General features: G+C 42.4%; 1 protein-coding gene across 1 annotated transcript in view; it reads left to right on the forward strand.

Annotated features, from left to right (window-relative positions):
- The window catches only part of yjefn3 (YjeF N-terminal domain containing 3), a 122,563-nt gene extending 108,803 nt beyond the window's left edge, over positions 1-13,760 (forward strand). The window contains exons 3-6 of the mRNA XM_078556356.1: positions 788-898; positions 9,403-9,516; positions 10,152-10,299; positions 12,932-13,760. Coding sequence (XP_078412482.1) covers positions 788-898; positions 9,403-9,516; positions 10,152-10,299; positions 12,932-13,131 — 573 coding nt within the window. The 3' untranslated portion in view covers positions 13,132-13,760. The remainder of the gene's footprint in view (positions 1-787; positions 899-9,402; positions 9,517-10,151; positions 10,300-12,931) is intronic.
- Positions 13,761-15,435: the final 1,675 nt, after the last annotated feature.

Consider the following 15,435-nt stretch of genomic DNA (forward strand, 5'->3'; position numbering starts at 1 on the left):
TTTTTAAAAAATCTTCTTTGGAGATTTCTGTATAGTTATAAAAATATTAGGGAAGAAAACAAAGGCTATTCGACCGAGAGTTCTGATTAATCCATTCTGCGGGTTGTAGTAATTATGGTTTTATTTAGTGTGTAATATACCTTTAATAATAATTCTTGTTAAGGAAGATCACATGATCTTTAGTACCCAATAGGACAGTAGCACGGGCTACCTCTGTAGTTAATAGTCAGTAGTGTGGAGATAGAGTTTGAAGTGAAAGCATGTGTGTAGTTGCTGCTGAGTACCTTTGTGAATAAACTTAAAGTTTCCACCTAAGAAGTGTCTCCCGATCAACTCTATCAATAGGACCAACTCAGCCACCTCTCACAGCACGGGTACTGAACAGTTTATTCACTTTCTGATTAGCTGTAAGGTGGTGAGATGCCATGACGATGGATGTGTCAGGCGATCAATGGCAGGAGTGTGGGACGTGGTGACTGAAGGCAGGGTCCTATGGCACTATGTTGAAGAACAGCAGTGGAACCCTCCCTCTGTCCTGGTCCAATAGTCGGAGTTTTATTGTGTGCAAATTAATTTCCTTTGTTACAACAGTGACTACACTACAAACAGTACTGGATTGGCTATAAAGCGCTTTGGGGGTGTCCTGAACTTTTAAGGGGGGGCTCTAGAAATGCAAGTCTTTCTTTCTCTTTGAGTGATGAACAGAGAACAGAGTTGGCAACCCTAGTCCTGAGGTTAACGTTCAGAGCTGCTAAAGGCACTGATGGTCTTTCTCTTTCCTCCTCAGGCTTTTCCACGGAGTTCACTGTCAAAGAAACAGCCGACGGTATTGGTGATCTGTGGCCAGGAGCAAAATGGAGCCATCGGCCTAGTGTGCGCGAGACACCTTCATATGTTTGTAGGTATCTGGGAGGGTGAGGAGTCTACATCCTCTGACCTTGGGATTCTTAAGCAGGTTCCACTATGTGATGGGGCGCTGACATTGTTTTGAAAAAGACAGGCCTGCGAACAAAAATAGATTTCTTTTGAAATGATTTGTAACTTATGTTGTAATAGTTGATACAGAATCAGAAAAGAAACTTGCATTTCTAGAACATCTTTCACATCTTCAGACATCCTAAAGTGTTTTACAGCCAATGAAATACTTGTGAAGCTTTGCCACTGACGTAATGTTGGAAAAATCATAGAAACATAGAAACTAGGAGCAGGCATAGGCCACTCAGCCCTTTGAGCCTGCTCCGCCATTCATCATGATCATGGCTGATCATCCAACTCAATAGCCTGCTCCCGCTTTCTCCCCATACTCTTTGATCCCTTTTGCCCCACGAGCTATATCTAACTCCTTCTTGAAAACATACAATGTTTTGGTCTCAACTACTTTCTGTGGTAATGAATTCCACAGGCTCACCACTCTCTGGGTGAAGAAATTTCTCCTCATCTCAGTCCTAAATGATCTACCCCATATCCTCAGACTGTGACCCCTGGTTCTGGACTCCCCCACCATCGGGAACATCCTTCCTGCACCTACCAACATCGACAGCCAATCTGTGCACAGCAAGATCCCACAAACAATAAGATCTCATAAATAACAATGTGATAATGACCAGACAATCTATTTTTTCACTGTGCTAATGTTGGTTGAGAAATAAATATTGAGCCCTGGATACAGAGGAGGCTGAGGGAAATTTAATTGAGGTGTATAAAATTATGAGGGACATGGATAGAGTGGAGAGGAAGGGCCTATTTCCATTAGTAGAGAGGTCAATAACCAGGCAGCATAGAATTAAAGTAATTGGCAGAAGGATTAAGGGATGTTAAGGAGAAATCTTTTCATCCAGAGGGTGGTGGGGGTCTGGAACACACAGCCTGAAAGGGTGGTAGAGGCAGAAACACCAGCTTGTGTATTTAAAAAAAAACTTAGATTTTTATGTGAAGCGCTGTAACCTATAGGGCCACAGACCAAGAGCTGGAAAGTCAGATTAGGCAGGATGGCATTTCTTGGGCTGAATGGTCTCTTCCTGTGCTGGAAATCTTCTACACTTCTATGATGCAGGGAGAACTCTCCTGCTTTTCTTCAAAACTGTGCCATGAGATGTTTTATATCCAGCTCGGAGGGCAGAATGAGAGGGCGAGGAGTCAGCTTGGGAAATCCATTGACAAGCTGGTGTCTCTGAAAGGCCCACAGGAAAGTGGGTCCTCATTGACTCTAGGTCAGGATAGGTCTGACGGTTCATATTTCAGACAATGTGAGCCATTGCCTGTGGTTTTTAACCATAAAGCATTTGTCACATCAAAAATAAAGGTCGAAGTGTGTTTGTGCCAAAGTCCACTCGACAGGAAGTATGTGCACTGAGGACTTCCTGCAGTTACCCAAAATGGCTGCCCAAGGTTGAGTTCTCAGGCAATCCAAATAGGCTTGGAACCACTTTTGATGTGTCAAACTGTCTCTTTAAGTGACATTATTTGGTAGCAGTGTTGCACTGGAAGCTTCACTTGGATGCTTCTGTGATGTAGCTTTTTAAATAATTTATTGCTGAGTGCCTGTCAGTTTCGCAGTGAGAGAAGATTCAGAGACACTAGCCTGTCTATGCCTTCTGCTGAACAGATGTTGGCCCCTGGCAGAGTTAGGATTCTGAATACCACATGACACTTTATGTCCCTCATGAAGAAATTCAGCCAACAAACTGGAGAATTCTACCTTCAGCTTAATTCTGAAAATAGACCATGATCTTGCTGTCACTGATTTGCAATAGCAGGGTAGAATCAATCTCCCAGCGGTTTTTACGGACACAAATCTTGTTTTAATTTCTTCTCAGGTTGTGGGTATGTTGAATTTGTCGCCTCTCCCATTTCTAGTAGCCCCTTGAGGAGATGGTAGTTGGCCCCTCTCCTTAAACCACTGCTTCTGTGTTATGATAGTGCTCCTACAATGGTGGAAGGCGAATACTTGAAGGAAAATATTTACAGCGTTTTGGGGAAGGAACAGGAGTAGGACTAACTGGATTGCTCTTTCAAAGAATCAGAACAGGCATGATGGGCCAAATGGCTTTCTTACTTGCTGTATAATTCTATGATTCCATAAAGAGATTAAAATTCTGGGGTTCTCTGTAAAATGCATTTGAAACATCACTCTTTTGTTTTGTTCATCCATGGGATGTGGAATCGCTGGCTAGACCAGCATTTACTGCCCATCCCTAATTGCCCTTGAGAAGGTGGTGGTGAGCTGCCTTGTTGAACCGCTGCAGTCCCTGTGGTGTTGGTACACCCACAGTGCTGTTAGGGAGGGAGTTCCAGGATTTTGACCCAGACACAGTGAAGGAACAGTGATATATTTCCAAGTCAGAATGGTGAGAGGCTTGGAGGGGAACTTGCAGGTGGTGGTGTTCCCATTTATCTGCTGCCCTCGTCCTTCTAGATGGTAGCGGTTGTGGGTTTGGAGGATGCTGTCTTAGGAGCCTTGGTAAATTCCTGCAATACATCTTGTTGATGGTACACTCTGCTGCCACTGTGCGTCGGTGGTGGAGGGAGTGAATGTTTGTGGATGTGGTGCCAATCAAGTGACTGCTTTGTCCTGGATGATGTCAAGCTTCTCAAGTGTTGTTGGAGCTGCACTCATCCAGGCAAGTGGGGAATATTCCATCACACTCCTGACTTGTGCCTTGTGGATGGTGGACAGGCTTTGGGGAGTCAGGTGGTGAGTTATTCGTCACAGGATTCCTAACCTCTGACCTGCTCTTGTAGACACTCAGTGACAAATACCTTCTTAAGCTTTTGGAAATGTTGAATTGCTGGAGGCAGAACCAAAATCTGAGCTTTTACTGAATGAAGCACTGAATGGATTGATAGGACCTGTGGTTCTCTTCCAGAACTGGCAAACACTGTGACTGACCTGTTAAGTTAAATGTGAATTATTCTACAATAATTTCTTGAATGCATGGATTGTCCTGTGGCCTGGTGCCCACAGCTTGGTTGTATCGTATTTACTCACTGCAGACTAATTTGTTAAAAAGCACATCGGCCGAACATTACGTCCTCAGTGATTTACTCCTTCATCTACCAAACAAAATGTTAGAGTTTGGATAAAACACAATCCTACACTAATTTAATATGAATTGTTTCTTGCTGCTGCATAATATTGAGTTACTAGCACCTGGTAACAACTAACCTTTCTTAATAACCAGCATCTGTTAATAACCAGTATTTAGTCAGTGTCTGTTAATAACTTGCACCGCTTAATAACTACCATCTTTTAGTAACCTACATCTCTTAATAATCAGTACCTCTTAATAATGAGCTCCATTTAATAGCCAAGACCTTTCATCAATTAGCATGTCTTAATAACTAGCATATCTTAATAACTTACATTTCTTTGTAAACAGCACCTCTTTATAAGTTACATCTCATAATAAATGGCTGTGGTGTGTTACAGTTCACTCAGGAAGTCTGAGTCACTGTGGCAACATTCACTTTTCCATTCATGTTATAGTCTGGAGCTATGGATAGTGATGGTAGAGGCTCCAATATTCTTTCCATCACACGGCTGACCAGGAGTCTCTCCCACTCTTACTGCCTGCCATTGCCGTGTGTTGGAAAGATTTGCAGGTTGACATTCCACCTGTTTGGCCACATTATGAACACACCTTCCTTAGCCATCAAGCCCTGGAGTGGGACTTGAGCTCAGAGCGGGACACTACTCACTGCACCACAAGACCTCCTTTTCATAATAGGTAGCACTTCTTAGTAGCTTGTGACTTTTAGTAACTAGCTGCTCTTAATACTGAGCACCTCTTAAGAACTAGCACCAAATTGACATTCTTCGTGACTACCATATGTTAGTAACTAGTTTTTCTTACGAACCAAAATTTCTATGCCAGGCAACTCAGAAGTTAGTGAGATAAAATGATTTCTAGTATCATGAGAAGTTATCATTCGGAACTGTTCAGTCAGAAACAGATCCCTTTCGAAAGGTGGAGAGGTGACAGCCCTGCAGGTGTCCCAACTCATCTCCGTGCCAAAAGGCTGTTGGTTCAGGCTCCTACTCCAGGTCTCAAGTTGCTCTTGTTGGAGGAGCTATTGCTCAGGGGAGACGTTAAACCAGGGCCCCAACTGCCTAGGGCTGTCAACCCTCCAGGACTGCCCCTGGAGTCTCCAGGAATTAAAGATTATAACCTCCAGGACACTGCAGCAAGAAACACTCAGCAGAAAATGAATACCATCATGAAGGTAAATATATTTTATTTACTTCCTTTGAATATTTTCATGTATTTATTGTAAGGACATTGGAAATGGAGAATAAATAAATTTGTTAGGTTAAATAATGAAACCAGATGCCCAACCAGAGTTAGCAACCACAGTTCAGGTGGGCATAAAAAAATCTCATGACCACTATCGGATGAAGACCAGTGTCTGGGTCAATATTCCTCCCTCAAGCAACATCACTAAAAACAGATTAACACATCACTCATCGCATTGTTTTTTGCGGGTTCTCGGTTTTGCCAAAATGGCAGCTGCCTTTCCTTAAATAACAATGGTCACTATTGCTTCAAAGCAACTCCCTTTGTGAGGTTCCTTGAAATATTTCTGGTGGGGAGGAATGTAAAAAAATAAAGACTTGCATTTACAAAGCACCTTTCACAACTATAGGATGTCCCAAAGTGCTTTACAACCAATAAAGTAAGTTTGAAGTGTAGTCAGTGTTGTGGTGTAAGAAGCACAACAGCCAATTTGTGCACAGCAAGCTCCCACTAACAGAAATGTGATAATGACCAGATCATCTTTTTTTGGAATGTTGATTGAGGGATAAGTATTGGCCCAGGACACCAGAGGCGACCTCCCTGTTCTTCTTCAACAGTGGCCGTGAGATTTCTTATATTCTCCTGACAGGGAACCTGGCCTCTGATGTCACATCACATCCAAAAGACAGCACCTCCAACAGTGCAGCACTCTGTCAGCACTGCATTGGGAGAGTCAGCGCTGGATTTTTGCGCTCAAGTCCTAGAATGAGAATTGAACTTTTCATTATTCTTGATGTGGGCATCATTGACACATCAATCATTTATTGCCTATTTGCCCTGGAACTTGCTAGCCATTTCAGAGGGCAGTTAAGAGTCAACCACATTGCTGTGGCTCTGGAGTCACATATAGGCCAAACCAGGTACGGATGCCAGATTTCCTTCCCTAAAATGAGTCTAGTTTTACAATTCCAGATTTATTAATTGAATTCAAATTTCACCAGCTGCCATTTGAACCTGTGTTCCCAAAGCATGAGCCTGTGTCGCTGGATTACTAGTCCAATGACGTTACCACTATGCCACCATCTCTCAACCTTTTATCAAGAATCCTACCAACTTAGCAACAGCTGAATTATGCAAAGCTGCTTTTTTAAAAAAAAGTAATCTTCCTACAAGAGATTTGTTGACCAGCTGCTGGCTTAACTGTGCAGATAGGAGCCTAGCTGACCACAACAGCCCATCCTGAGCTCCATTAGTTTGGTACCTGTCATCCTTGATACTGAATTTGGGCATTAAGTATTCTGTACTTGATCCAGATGCAGTTTCCGATGAACAGCGGGAGTAATTCTTATTTAGCCCTCACTGTAACAGGTGAATGGAGATGGGGGAAGGGAACAGAGCTGCTTTCCGGAGTTAGGTGTGAAATTGAAAACTGCTGCCAGGGCATGTTTTAATAATACGCACATACTTCATAGGAAATTATGTCTGCAATCCTTCTTGAGGTGAAATATAGATCTGTTAACCTATCGTAAAAATAATATACCTAGCTCAAACTCGCAGTTTTAGAACAGGAGAAATTTTATTAAGAAGGGGTTCATCCTTTTTCTAATGGGACTGAACGCCACCCATCTGCCTACCTTTGCAGCTCTAGGTCTCTAATCCTCGTTTGCCACTGACACTTTACATACTCCCATCAAGCTCCAGAAACGCTCTTAATGTCTCTTGACCCCATTTACATTGTCCTTTCCAGGTAATTTATTCCACAATTTGAGTGCTTTCTCTTTGTACCTTCATGGTCTTCACTCTGAGAGTGAAGTACGAAGATGTGGAACAGAAAGAGGCCATTCAGCCTTTTGAGCCTGTTCCATTATTCATTGACTGAACTGTGACCTAACTCCATAAACCTGCCTTTGCCCCATATCCCTTAATACTTAGGTTAACAAAAATCTATCAATCTCAGTGTTAAAATTTACAATTGGCCTAACATCAATTGCAGTTGCAGTTTGTGGAAGAGAATTCCAAACTTCTACCAACCTTTGTGTGAAAAAGTATTTCCTAATTTCACTCATGGAAGGTCTGGCTCTAGTTTTTACACTATGTCGCCTAGTCCTAGACTAACCAATCAATGGAAATGGTTTCCCCCATTCTACCCTATCTGTTCCCCATAACATTGAAAACTTTGATTAGACCGGTTAAAATCCAGGGAATACAATTGTGGCTTGTGCATTCTCTCCTCGTAAATTAACCCTTGATGTCCAGGAATCAATCTAGTAAATTTACACGGCACCCCTAAAGGATTCACAAAGCTGATTAACAGTCTGATAGGTCATGATGAAAACACTTCTGCCTTGACCCCAACCATCTTCGTACCAGACAGTGGATGATTAGTCCTGTACGGCAGGAGGAATCTGAGCTAGAGGAACAAAGCGAGCCTTTGAAGGGTATTTTTTTCACACAGAGGGTTGATAAAGCTGGAATGCACGAGGGGCTATAGAGACAGATGGTTAAAAGAAAATTAGATAAGTATTTTGAAAAGCACATGTATTAAAAAGTTATGGGAAAAGGGCAGGGAGATGGGATTAGAGTGGATGGCTGCAGGTGAAGATCTAATACCGATAAAGACACGATGGGATGCTTGGCTTCCTACTATGCTGGAAGTTCTATGATACAACAATAATTAGCATTTATGCAGTGAATCTGACTAGTGTCACGGAAGCCGGGGGAGGGGGGTTAATTTAAACTGCACTAATTTCTCATCTCACCACTCGTCCGTAAACAGAAAGGTGTTTTGATTTGTTTCCCTCTTTATAAGCGGCGGTGTATTTCCAAACCCCTCAGTTTTGGTGCGATCCGATTTTCTATTAATAACCCCACAGCAAACTTGATAAAGGATGAATTAAAAAGGGTTAGTTTATTGCACACATTCAAAATGTGAAAGGAGAGCCTCAACGTCGCCTCCACACTCAGACAGTAAAGAGAGGGATAGAGAAAAGGAGGTTTTACAGAACAGAGACCATAGGGAAAATAAATATTGGTTCATCTGAGTTCCAGAATCAAAGTCCAATGGGTATTCCTTCACGGAGGTTGATGGGCTGAAAACCGATGTTGTAGATCTCACTTTTCTGGCGGTGTGGACTTCACACGATGAGATTGGCATGCAGAGATGAATCAGTCTTGTAGGTGAGGGCACAGAACTTCCAACAGAAGCAGTGTAGATGGGGCCAGGTGATAAATCTGGGCAGAGCTCCTTGTCTGTGAGGCTACTCGTCTGATGGTAAACAGCAGACTGAGATTTTCAGTTCAGCAAGGCAATATTACTTGTTCCACAAGCCAGAGGCCCATGTCATATGACTCCCACCTCTCCACCACCTTTGACAAAGGATGTGTATCTGGATTCTGAAGACTGTTAAATGTCTCAGTCATTAGGAATTGAAAGGAAGGTCGTGGGCCCTTTGTCTTAGCAGACAATCCATCTCCTTCTGGCCAGCCTGGGCTATTAAATGCGATTGGACTTTGTAAAGTTCTCTTTGCGGTCTGTACAGTCCACAGGGGGTCATGAGTGGCTCCTCAGAGATAACGAGGTCTGAGTTTTCCTAAAACTGTCAAGTGGCTTCTTTTGTTCAGGGGTCACAGACAGACACAGTTTAGGCCATTTTAAATGTCTTTACTCAGTTTTAAAAATTTTAGAAATAGCGATAGGCATATCTATGTATATTTTATAAAAATATATAGTGTGAGATCTTAGTCCCTCACACTAGTAAAATATCCCAAGGCACTTCACAAGAAATGTAATCAGACAAAAATTTGACACCGAGTCACATGAGATATCTAGGACAAGTAGCCAAAAGCTTGGTCAATGAGGTCGGTTTTATGGAACATTTTAAAGGAGACAGAAGCAGAGAGGTGAAGGGAGGGAATTCTAGAACTTAGAGCCTATGCAGCTGAAGGCACAGCCTCAGTGATTAAAATCAGAGGCCAGAATTGGAGAAGTGTAGATATCTCAGAGAGTCATAGGGCTGGCAGAAGTTGTAGAGATAGGGAGGGCAAGACCATGGAACGGTTTGTAAATGTCAACGAAAATTTTAAAATTAAGATGCTGTCTGGCTTTCCAATGAAAAGGCATACCTGGAAAACAACATGCTAAATAAACTGTGCTTTGGTTTTCTGACAGAACTACGAACCAACCATCTATTACCCGAAGCGTTCCTGCAAACCCATCTTCCTGGACTTCATAGTTCAGTGTGAGAAAATGGATATTCCATTTCTGTCCTATCTTCCAGCTGAGGTAATCAAGATGGAGTTTGTCAATTTGTCTAACACAGCGGGAGGGATACAAACAAGTCATTTATAAGGGTTTCTTATTCCGAGTGTAAGGAACCCAGGAATAATCATATCAACGATGATTCTTTTAACTTACTGGTAGTAATTGTACCTTATCATGTTGATTTTACACCAATAACATGGGCACAAGAAGTCAATTCCTACTCTAATAAGGTTTATAGATGTATAAAGCGAGAGCAATGAGGCAGGTAAATGAGTTCCTAGTTAATGAGGCCTGAGGCCCAATTTCAGACTGGCCTCAGGCCCTCTCCTTTGGGCAGGCACGACCTGCTCAATGCTTAACAAAGGTCCAGCACATTCGCCAATCTTGGTACCTAAAACACCATCAAACACTCCTAGGGCAGGTACTGCATGAGGTTAGATACAGAGTAATGCTCCCTCTACACTGTCCCCATCAAACACTCCCAGGACAGGTATAGCACGGGGTTAGATACAGAGTAAAGCGCACCCTCTACACCAAACACATTGTTAGGCTACTGAGCAGCAGAATTTTGGACAAGTTCAGTTTGTCTGATTTGCTCAAGCTTTGACAAGATTGAAATGGTGCCTATCATTAAAGCTGCTTTCTTTTGTCTGTAGGTACAGTTGATAAATGATGCCTATAACCTGATAATAGATGCCGTGCTGGGGCTGTCAGATGAGGCGGGACTGAAGGAGCTGTACACCAATATCCTGTCAACAATGAAACATGTGAAAATTCCCATAATCAGCATTGATGTCCCATCAGGTGAAAAAAGATCACTTGGCTCATCGTAGCTGTCCTGGCAGTTTGGTAGAGTAACCAAATTAATCGCACCCTTTCCCCATTGCCCTGAAAAGATTTTCTTCTTCAAGTATTTATCCAATTCCCTTTCTGAGTCTCTCATTGACATTAGTGTGGTTGGTGACACTCTGCTTTCGTCTCTCACTCCACATCCCCAGTCTGTTGAAATGAATGTGATAAACTTTTTAAAAATTTATTCTTTCATGGGATGTGAGCGTCACTGGCAAGGTCAACATTTGTTGCTCATTCCTAATTGCCCTTGATCTGAGTGGCTTGTGAGGCCATTTCAGAGGGAAGTTAAGAGTCAACCACATTGCTGTGGGTCTGGACTCGCATGTAGGCCAGACCAGGTAAGGACGACAGATTTCCTTCCCTAAAGAACATTAGTGAACCAGATGGGTTTTAAGGACAATTGACAATAGTTTCATGGTCATCATTACTGAGACTAGGTTTTAATTCCAGATTTATTAATTTAACTTAAATTCCACCAGCTTATTTTGAACCCATGTCCTCAGAGCATTAGCCTGGACTTCTAAATTACTAGTTTGGGGACATTACCACTATGCCACTAACTCCCCCAAAATTCAGTGACCGTGGACTGCTTGAGAAGACAGAGAGCAAAAAAATGACATGTCTTTATATGAATTAACAGTAATGAGTCATTTTAGAAAGTTTGCGGCTATAGAATCAAAATAGAATATGCCCTGAGGAACCTGCCTCATTCACAACGATGACTGTCTGTTCAGGCAGAATGCACAGCTAATAATAGGTAGGATTTCTTTTTACAGTTTTTTTGTAAAGCATTTTCAGATGCAGTTTTTGTAAAGAGCCATGATCTGTTAAAGATTAAACAAGCCACTAATGAGATTCAAAAACCAACTGTCGATCTATATTTGTTTACGTTTAAATAAAACTGCAACTCATGATTTTTATGTCCATTTTGATGTGTAAGATGTTGTCTCATGATTTACGAAGCGATGGAGTTGGTACGTTTGTTAACATCCTACCTAACGTGTAATGACCACAATTGAACACAGTACTCCAGTTCTCTTGGCTGGCCAATAATACTATGGTAGGTGATGGAGCCTGATTACCAACACCTTCAAATTCCACACGCACATGTAGCTTCCCTGGACAAGGGAACTTTGCCTGATTACCTTGCCGCCCCTTGTAGCCCCTAGGCTACCCTAAACCAATTACACCAGTCCCCTCAACTCCTGCCCCAGCCTCTTGGCTTTTTAAGGCTTTTTACAGTGACACCACCACACCTTGCCTGAATGGAAATGATTGGGTAATTCTCCCGTCAATCACACCTAGAGAGAACCCAGCTGTAAGTGACCGAGATTGATTTCATGCACTTAATTGGTATTCTGTAATTATCCTCCACCCACTGCCTTTTCTGGAGAAGTAACCCTGCTTTTATTGAGTGACTTTGCTGTAGTTTTGGTATGAGTTCCATTTGCTGTAGTTCATAGACTATTTAAATAGACTCTGTTTGCCGTAATTAGACTGTTTGCTGAGAGTTCTGTTGTAAATCCTGCCACCCCAGAAGAAAAAAACAGTAAAGATGGGGAAATAAAAATACTGGTCTGAACTGGTCTTGTATACCTTAAAATGGAACACCAATAAAAACTGGGAAATAAGTGTACTGGTCTGAACTTCTGGGATGCTTCCAACTCATTGGCTGCATAGAGGTATCATAAGAACATAAATAGGAGCAGGAGTAGGCCTTATAGTGAACCTGCTGCACCATTCAGTATGATCATGGCTGATCTGATCTTGGCCTCAGCTCCACTTTCCTGCCTGTTCCCTAAAACCCTTGACTCCCTTATAGTTCAAGAATCTGTCTATGTCAGCCTTGAATATATTCTCAGCCTCATCTCTCTGGGGTGGAGAATTCCAAAGACCCTCTGAGAGATTAAGTTCCTCCTCATCACGTCTTAAATAGGTGATACCTTATCCTGAAAATATGGTCCCTAGTTCTAGATTCCCCCATGAGGAGAAACATCCTCACAGCATCTACCTGGTCAAGCCCCTTCAGAACCTTATATGTTTCAATGAGATCACCTCTCATTCTTCTGAACTCCACTAAGTATCGGCCCAACCTGCTCAACCTTTCCTCATAAGACAACCCCTTCATCCCAGGAATCAACCCAGCAAACCTTCGCTGAACTGTGTCCAATACAAGTATATCTCTCCTTGAATAAGGAGATCAAAGCTGTACACGATAATCTAGCAGTGGCCTCACCAATGCCCTGTACAGTGTCAATACTCACTTTGTTTTTAATTAATTCTCTGGATATGGTCATCACTGGAATGCAGGTATTTGTTGCCCATACTTAGCTCCCCCTTGAGAAGGTAGTGATGGACCTTCTTCTTGAAACCCTGTAGTTTGCGTGGTGAAGGTTCTCCACAGTGCTATTAGGCTTGGGGTTCTAGAATTTTGATCCAGGAACCATGAAGGTAAAGTTGAGATGGGCAAAGGACAATGAGACCCAATTTTCCAACTCTGTACCTCTGAATCTGTACCAGGGGACCTTGGTTTTTAATCAGACCTGACCTGATCTTAATGGCAAATTACTTTATTTTCAAACAGGCTGGGATGTAGAGAAGGGGAACAGTGAAGGCATCAATCCAGAGGTCCTTGTTTCCCTGGCAGCGCCAAAGAAATGCGCCACGCAATTTTCCGGAAAGTTCCATTTTCTAGCTGGCCGCCACCTACCCGATGACTTACAGAAGAAATACGAGCTTAATCCCCCAGACTATCCGGGAACTGACTGCATTGTACAACTTTAAGAAGGAATGGTTTTTAAGATGATGGATTCAAACGAGGCAAAAACTGACCTGAACTGGAAGCAAACGTGGGTAAAACGTGTCATCGGCTCCTGTGACGGGAGTTGCATTCTCCAGAAATCCTGGAACCAACTCAACAAGTGTGTGAAGAAAAAACCTGGAAAATGCATCTCCTCAAAAACAGATTCGGGCTGCGTTCTACATCAGCACAAATCAGTTTTGTTTAATTTATCTGGTCCAGATTGTGTGTTTTTTTTTTCGATGAGAATTGTGACATATCTTTTTTCTTCTAAATATCATCAAAGCTACTTTACTGTAGAAAACAATCTATATGCAGCTTCAAGAGACAATAGTGTGATGACCAGGTCCAACTTGGATGTACTTTTTGTGATCTTTTTAAATCGCTGTTACTAATGCTTATTTCATGCAGGAATCAGGACATTTCGCACTGGTGCAAGTGTACCTTTCAGTAATCCTGGTAAATTCTGTGTCAAGTTATTCAGGAGAAGTTGGTGTATGTTGAGTTTTGGGGATGGAGATGTGAGGGCCACTTTAGCTGATTATGAGGCTTCCTATAGAACCACAGAACAGCTATGGTGCAGAAAGAAGCCATTCAGCCCATCATGCAGGCCAAAAAGAAAGAAAATAAACTAGTCGTTCATTTTAATCCCACTTTCCAGCACCTGGTCTGTAGCTTTGCAGGTTACAGCACTTCCTACTTTGACCTGAATGTATGCTGAGATAACAGATCTCACCAGGGTTGATGCCAGGGAGCACCACATCCAGTTTCCAGTGATCTTATCAAGTGGTAGCAGTTATGGAGGGAGGGAAGGATGTCCATGATTGCCATAGCATGTAGAAGGTGTGTACTGGGTAGACTGAACAACCTTTGTTTAGTTCAGGTTTCCTTGGGAGAGGTACAACAAGCCCATCAGCACTTGAAAAACAGAAACAGATGGGACATTAATTCAGATGAGGGGATCAGATGTCAGAAATATCCACTTCTCATTTCTCTTTGTGATGGCATTTGACCTGCCCATATTCCTGTATGGATGGAAATAAGCCTGAGGACCCCATTTTTGAACACAAACCAATAATCCAATCATCCCCCCCCCGCCCCCGCCACCACCCCCAGCTCCCACCTCCCACCTTCCCATCCCAGCCTCTCCTGGAAAGTGTACACATGTAAGGAAGTTGGATGAGGACACAATTAACCTTAACTGTGGTGCATTCCATGGTTGATCAACATGCCAACATTCCCTCTTTAGGCTTGCACATAAAGAACAGCTAATTTGAACAAGGCACTAACTTATGCAATTCTCTACAACAGCAAGTTTGGGGGGAGGATAGGAAAAAGAGGACGGATGTGGGGAGATGAGGAAATAAATGTTTAGCTCAGGGTGCTCACTATCTCTCCGAGGCCAGATAGCAAACCTTCTCTTTCGCAGTGTTGTAAAAGTAATGTTTGAACTGTGTTGTGCATCACTTTTGGTGAATGGCTGATCATTTTGATGGTGAATGGCCAAATGATAGGCAAATTATTGATCACCACCACGCCCCATGAGGAGGGGAAAGGGGAGCGAAGTCAAATTGAGATTGGCATAGTCATTCCTGTAATAAATTCTGCAACATAATCCATGCGTGGTATGAAAATAAGAAATGTTGTAAAAATGGAGGACACTGTACTCTTTGTACGATGAGCTTGAAATGCAATTAAAAATTATATATATCTTGGACAAGATTAGAAGAGGCAATTAATTTTGGAATATGGTGTGCAGTTTAGACCATCCTACCTCATAGGAAAGGGTGTAGATGTATTCGAAAGGGTTCAAGGTAGAGTTGCCTGGGTGATTTCGGGCCTCAAGGAACTAAAGTCAAGAGGAGAAGTCAGAGTGACTGGCTCATTGGAGACAGTAGTGAAAGGTGCTGATGACATGGGAGGTCATTAGACAGTTTACCTTGTACAGTGAGCTCAGAATTTGAGAGTTAAAAAACAAACTCATCTCGAGTAAGCTGGGAAATTAAAATGATCTTTCGATCTGCCCATGGCATGAAATAAGCTACCAGAAAAACTTATGATTCCTGGGCCAATTATTAAAAAGGAACTGGATTTGATACCTGTTGAAAGAAAGGGCAAAGAAGGTTACAGAGAGATTCATTGGATCCAGATAGTGATCATGAAGAGAGCATGATCTGAGGTGGAATGGTGGAGGCTGTGGAGGGAGGGAAGGGTGTCCACAATAGAGATAGCATGTAGGGGGGTGTATTGGATAGATACAACATATCCAGCTTGGTCCAATATTCCTT

Source organism: Cetorhinus maximus, chromosome 13 (assembly GCF_964194155.1).
Source record: "Cetorhinus maximus chromosome 13, sCetMax3.hap1.1, whole genome shotgun sequence".
Taxonomy (NCBI): Eukaryota; Metazoa; Chordata; class Chondrichthyes; order Lamniformes; family Cetorhinidae; genus Cetorhinus; species Cetorhinus maximus.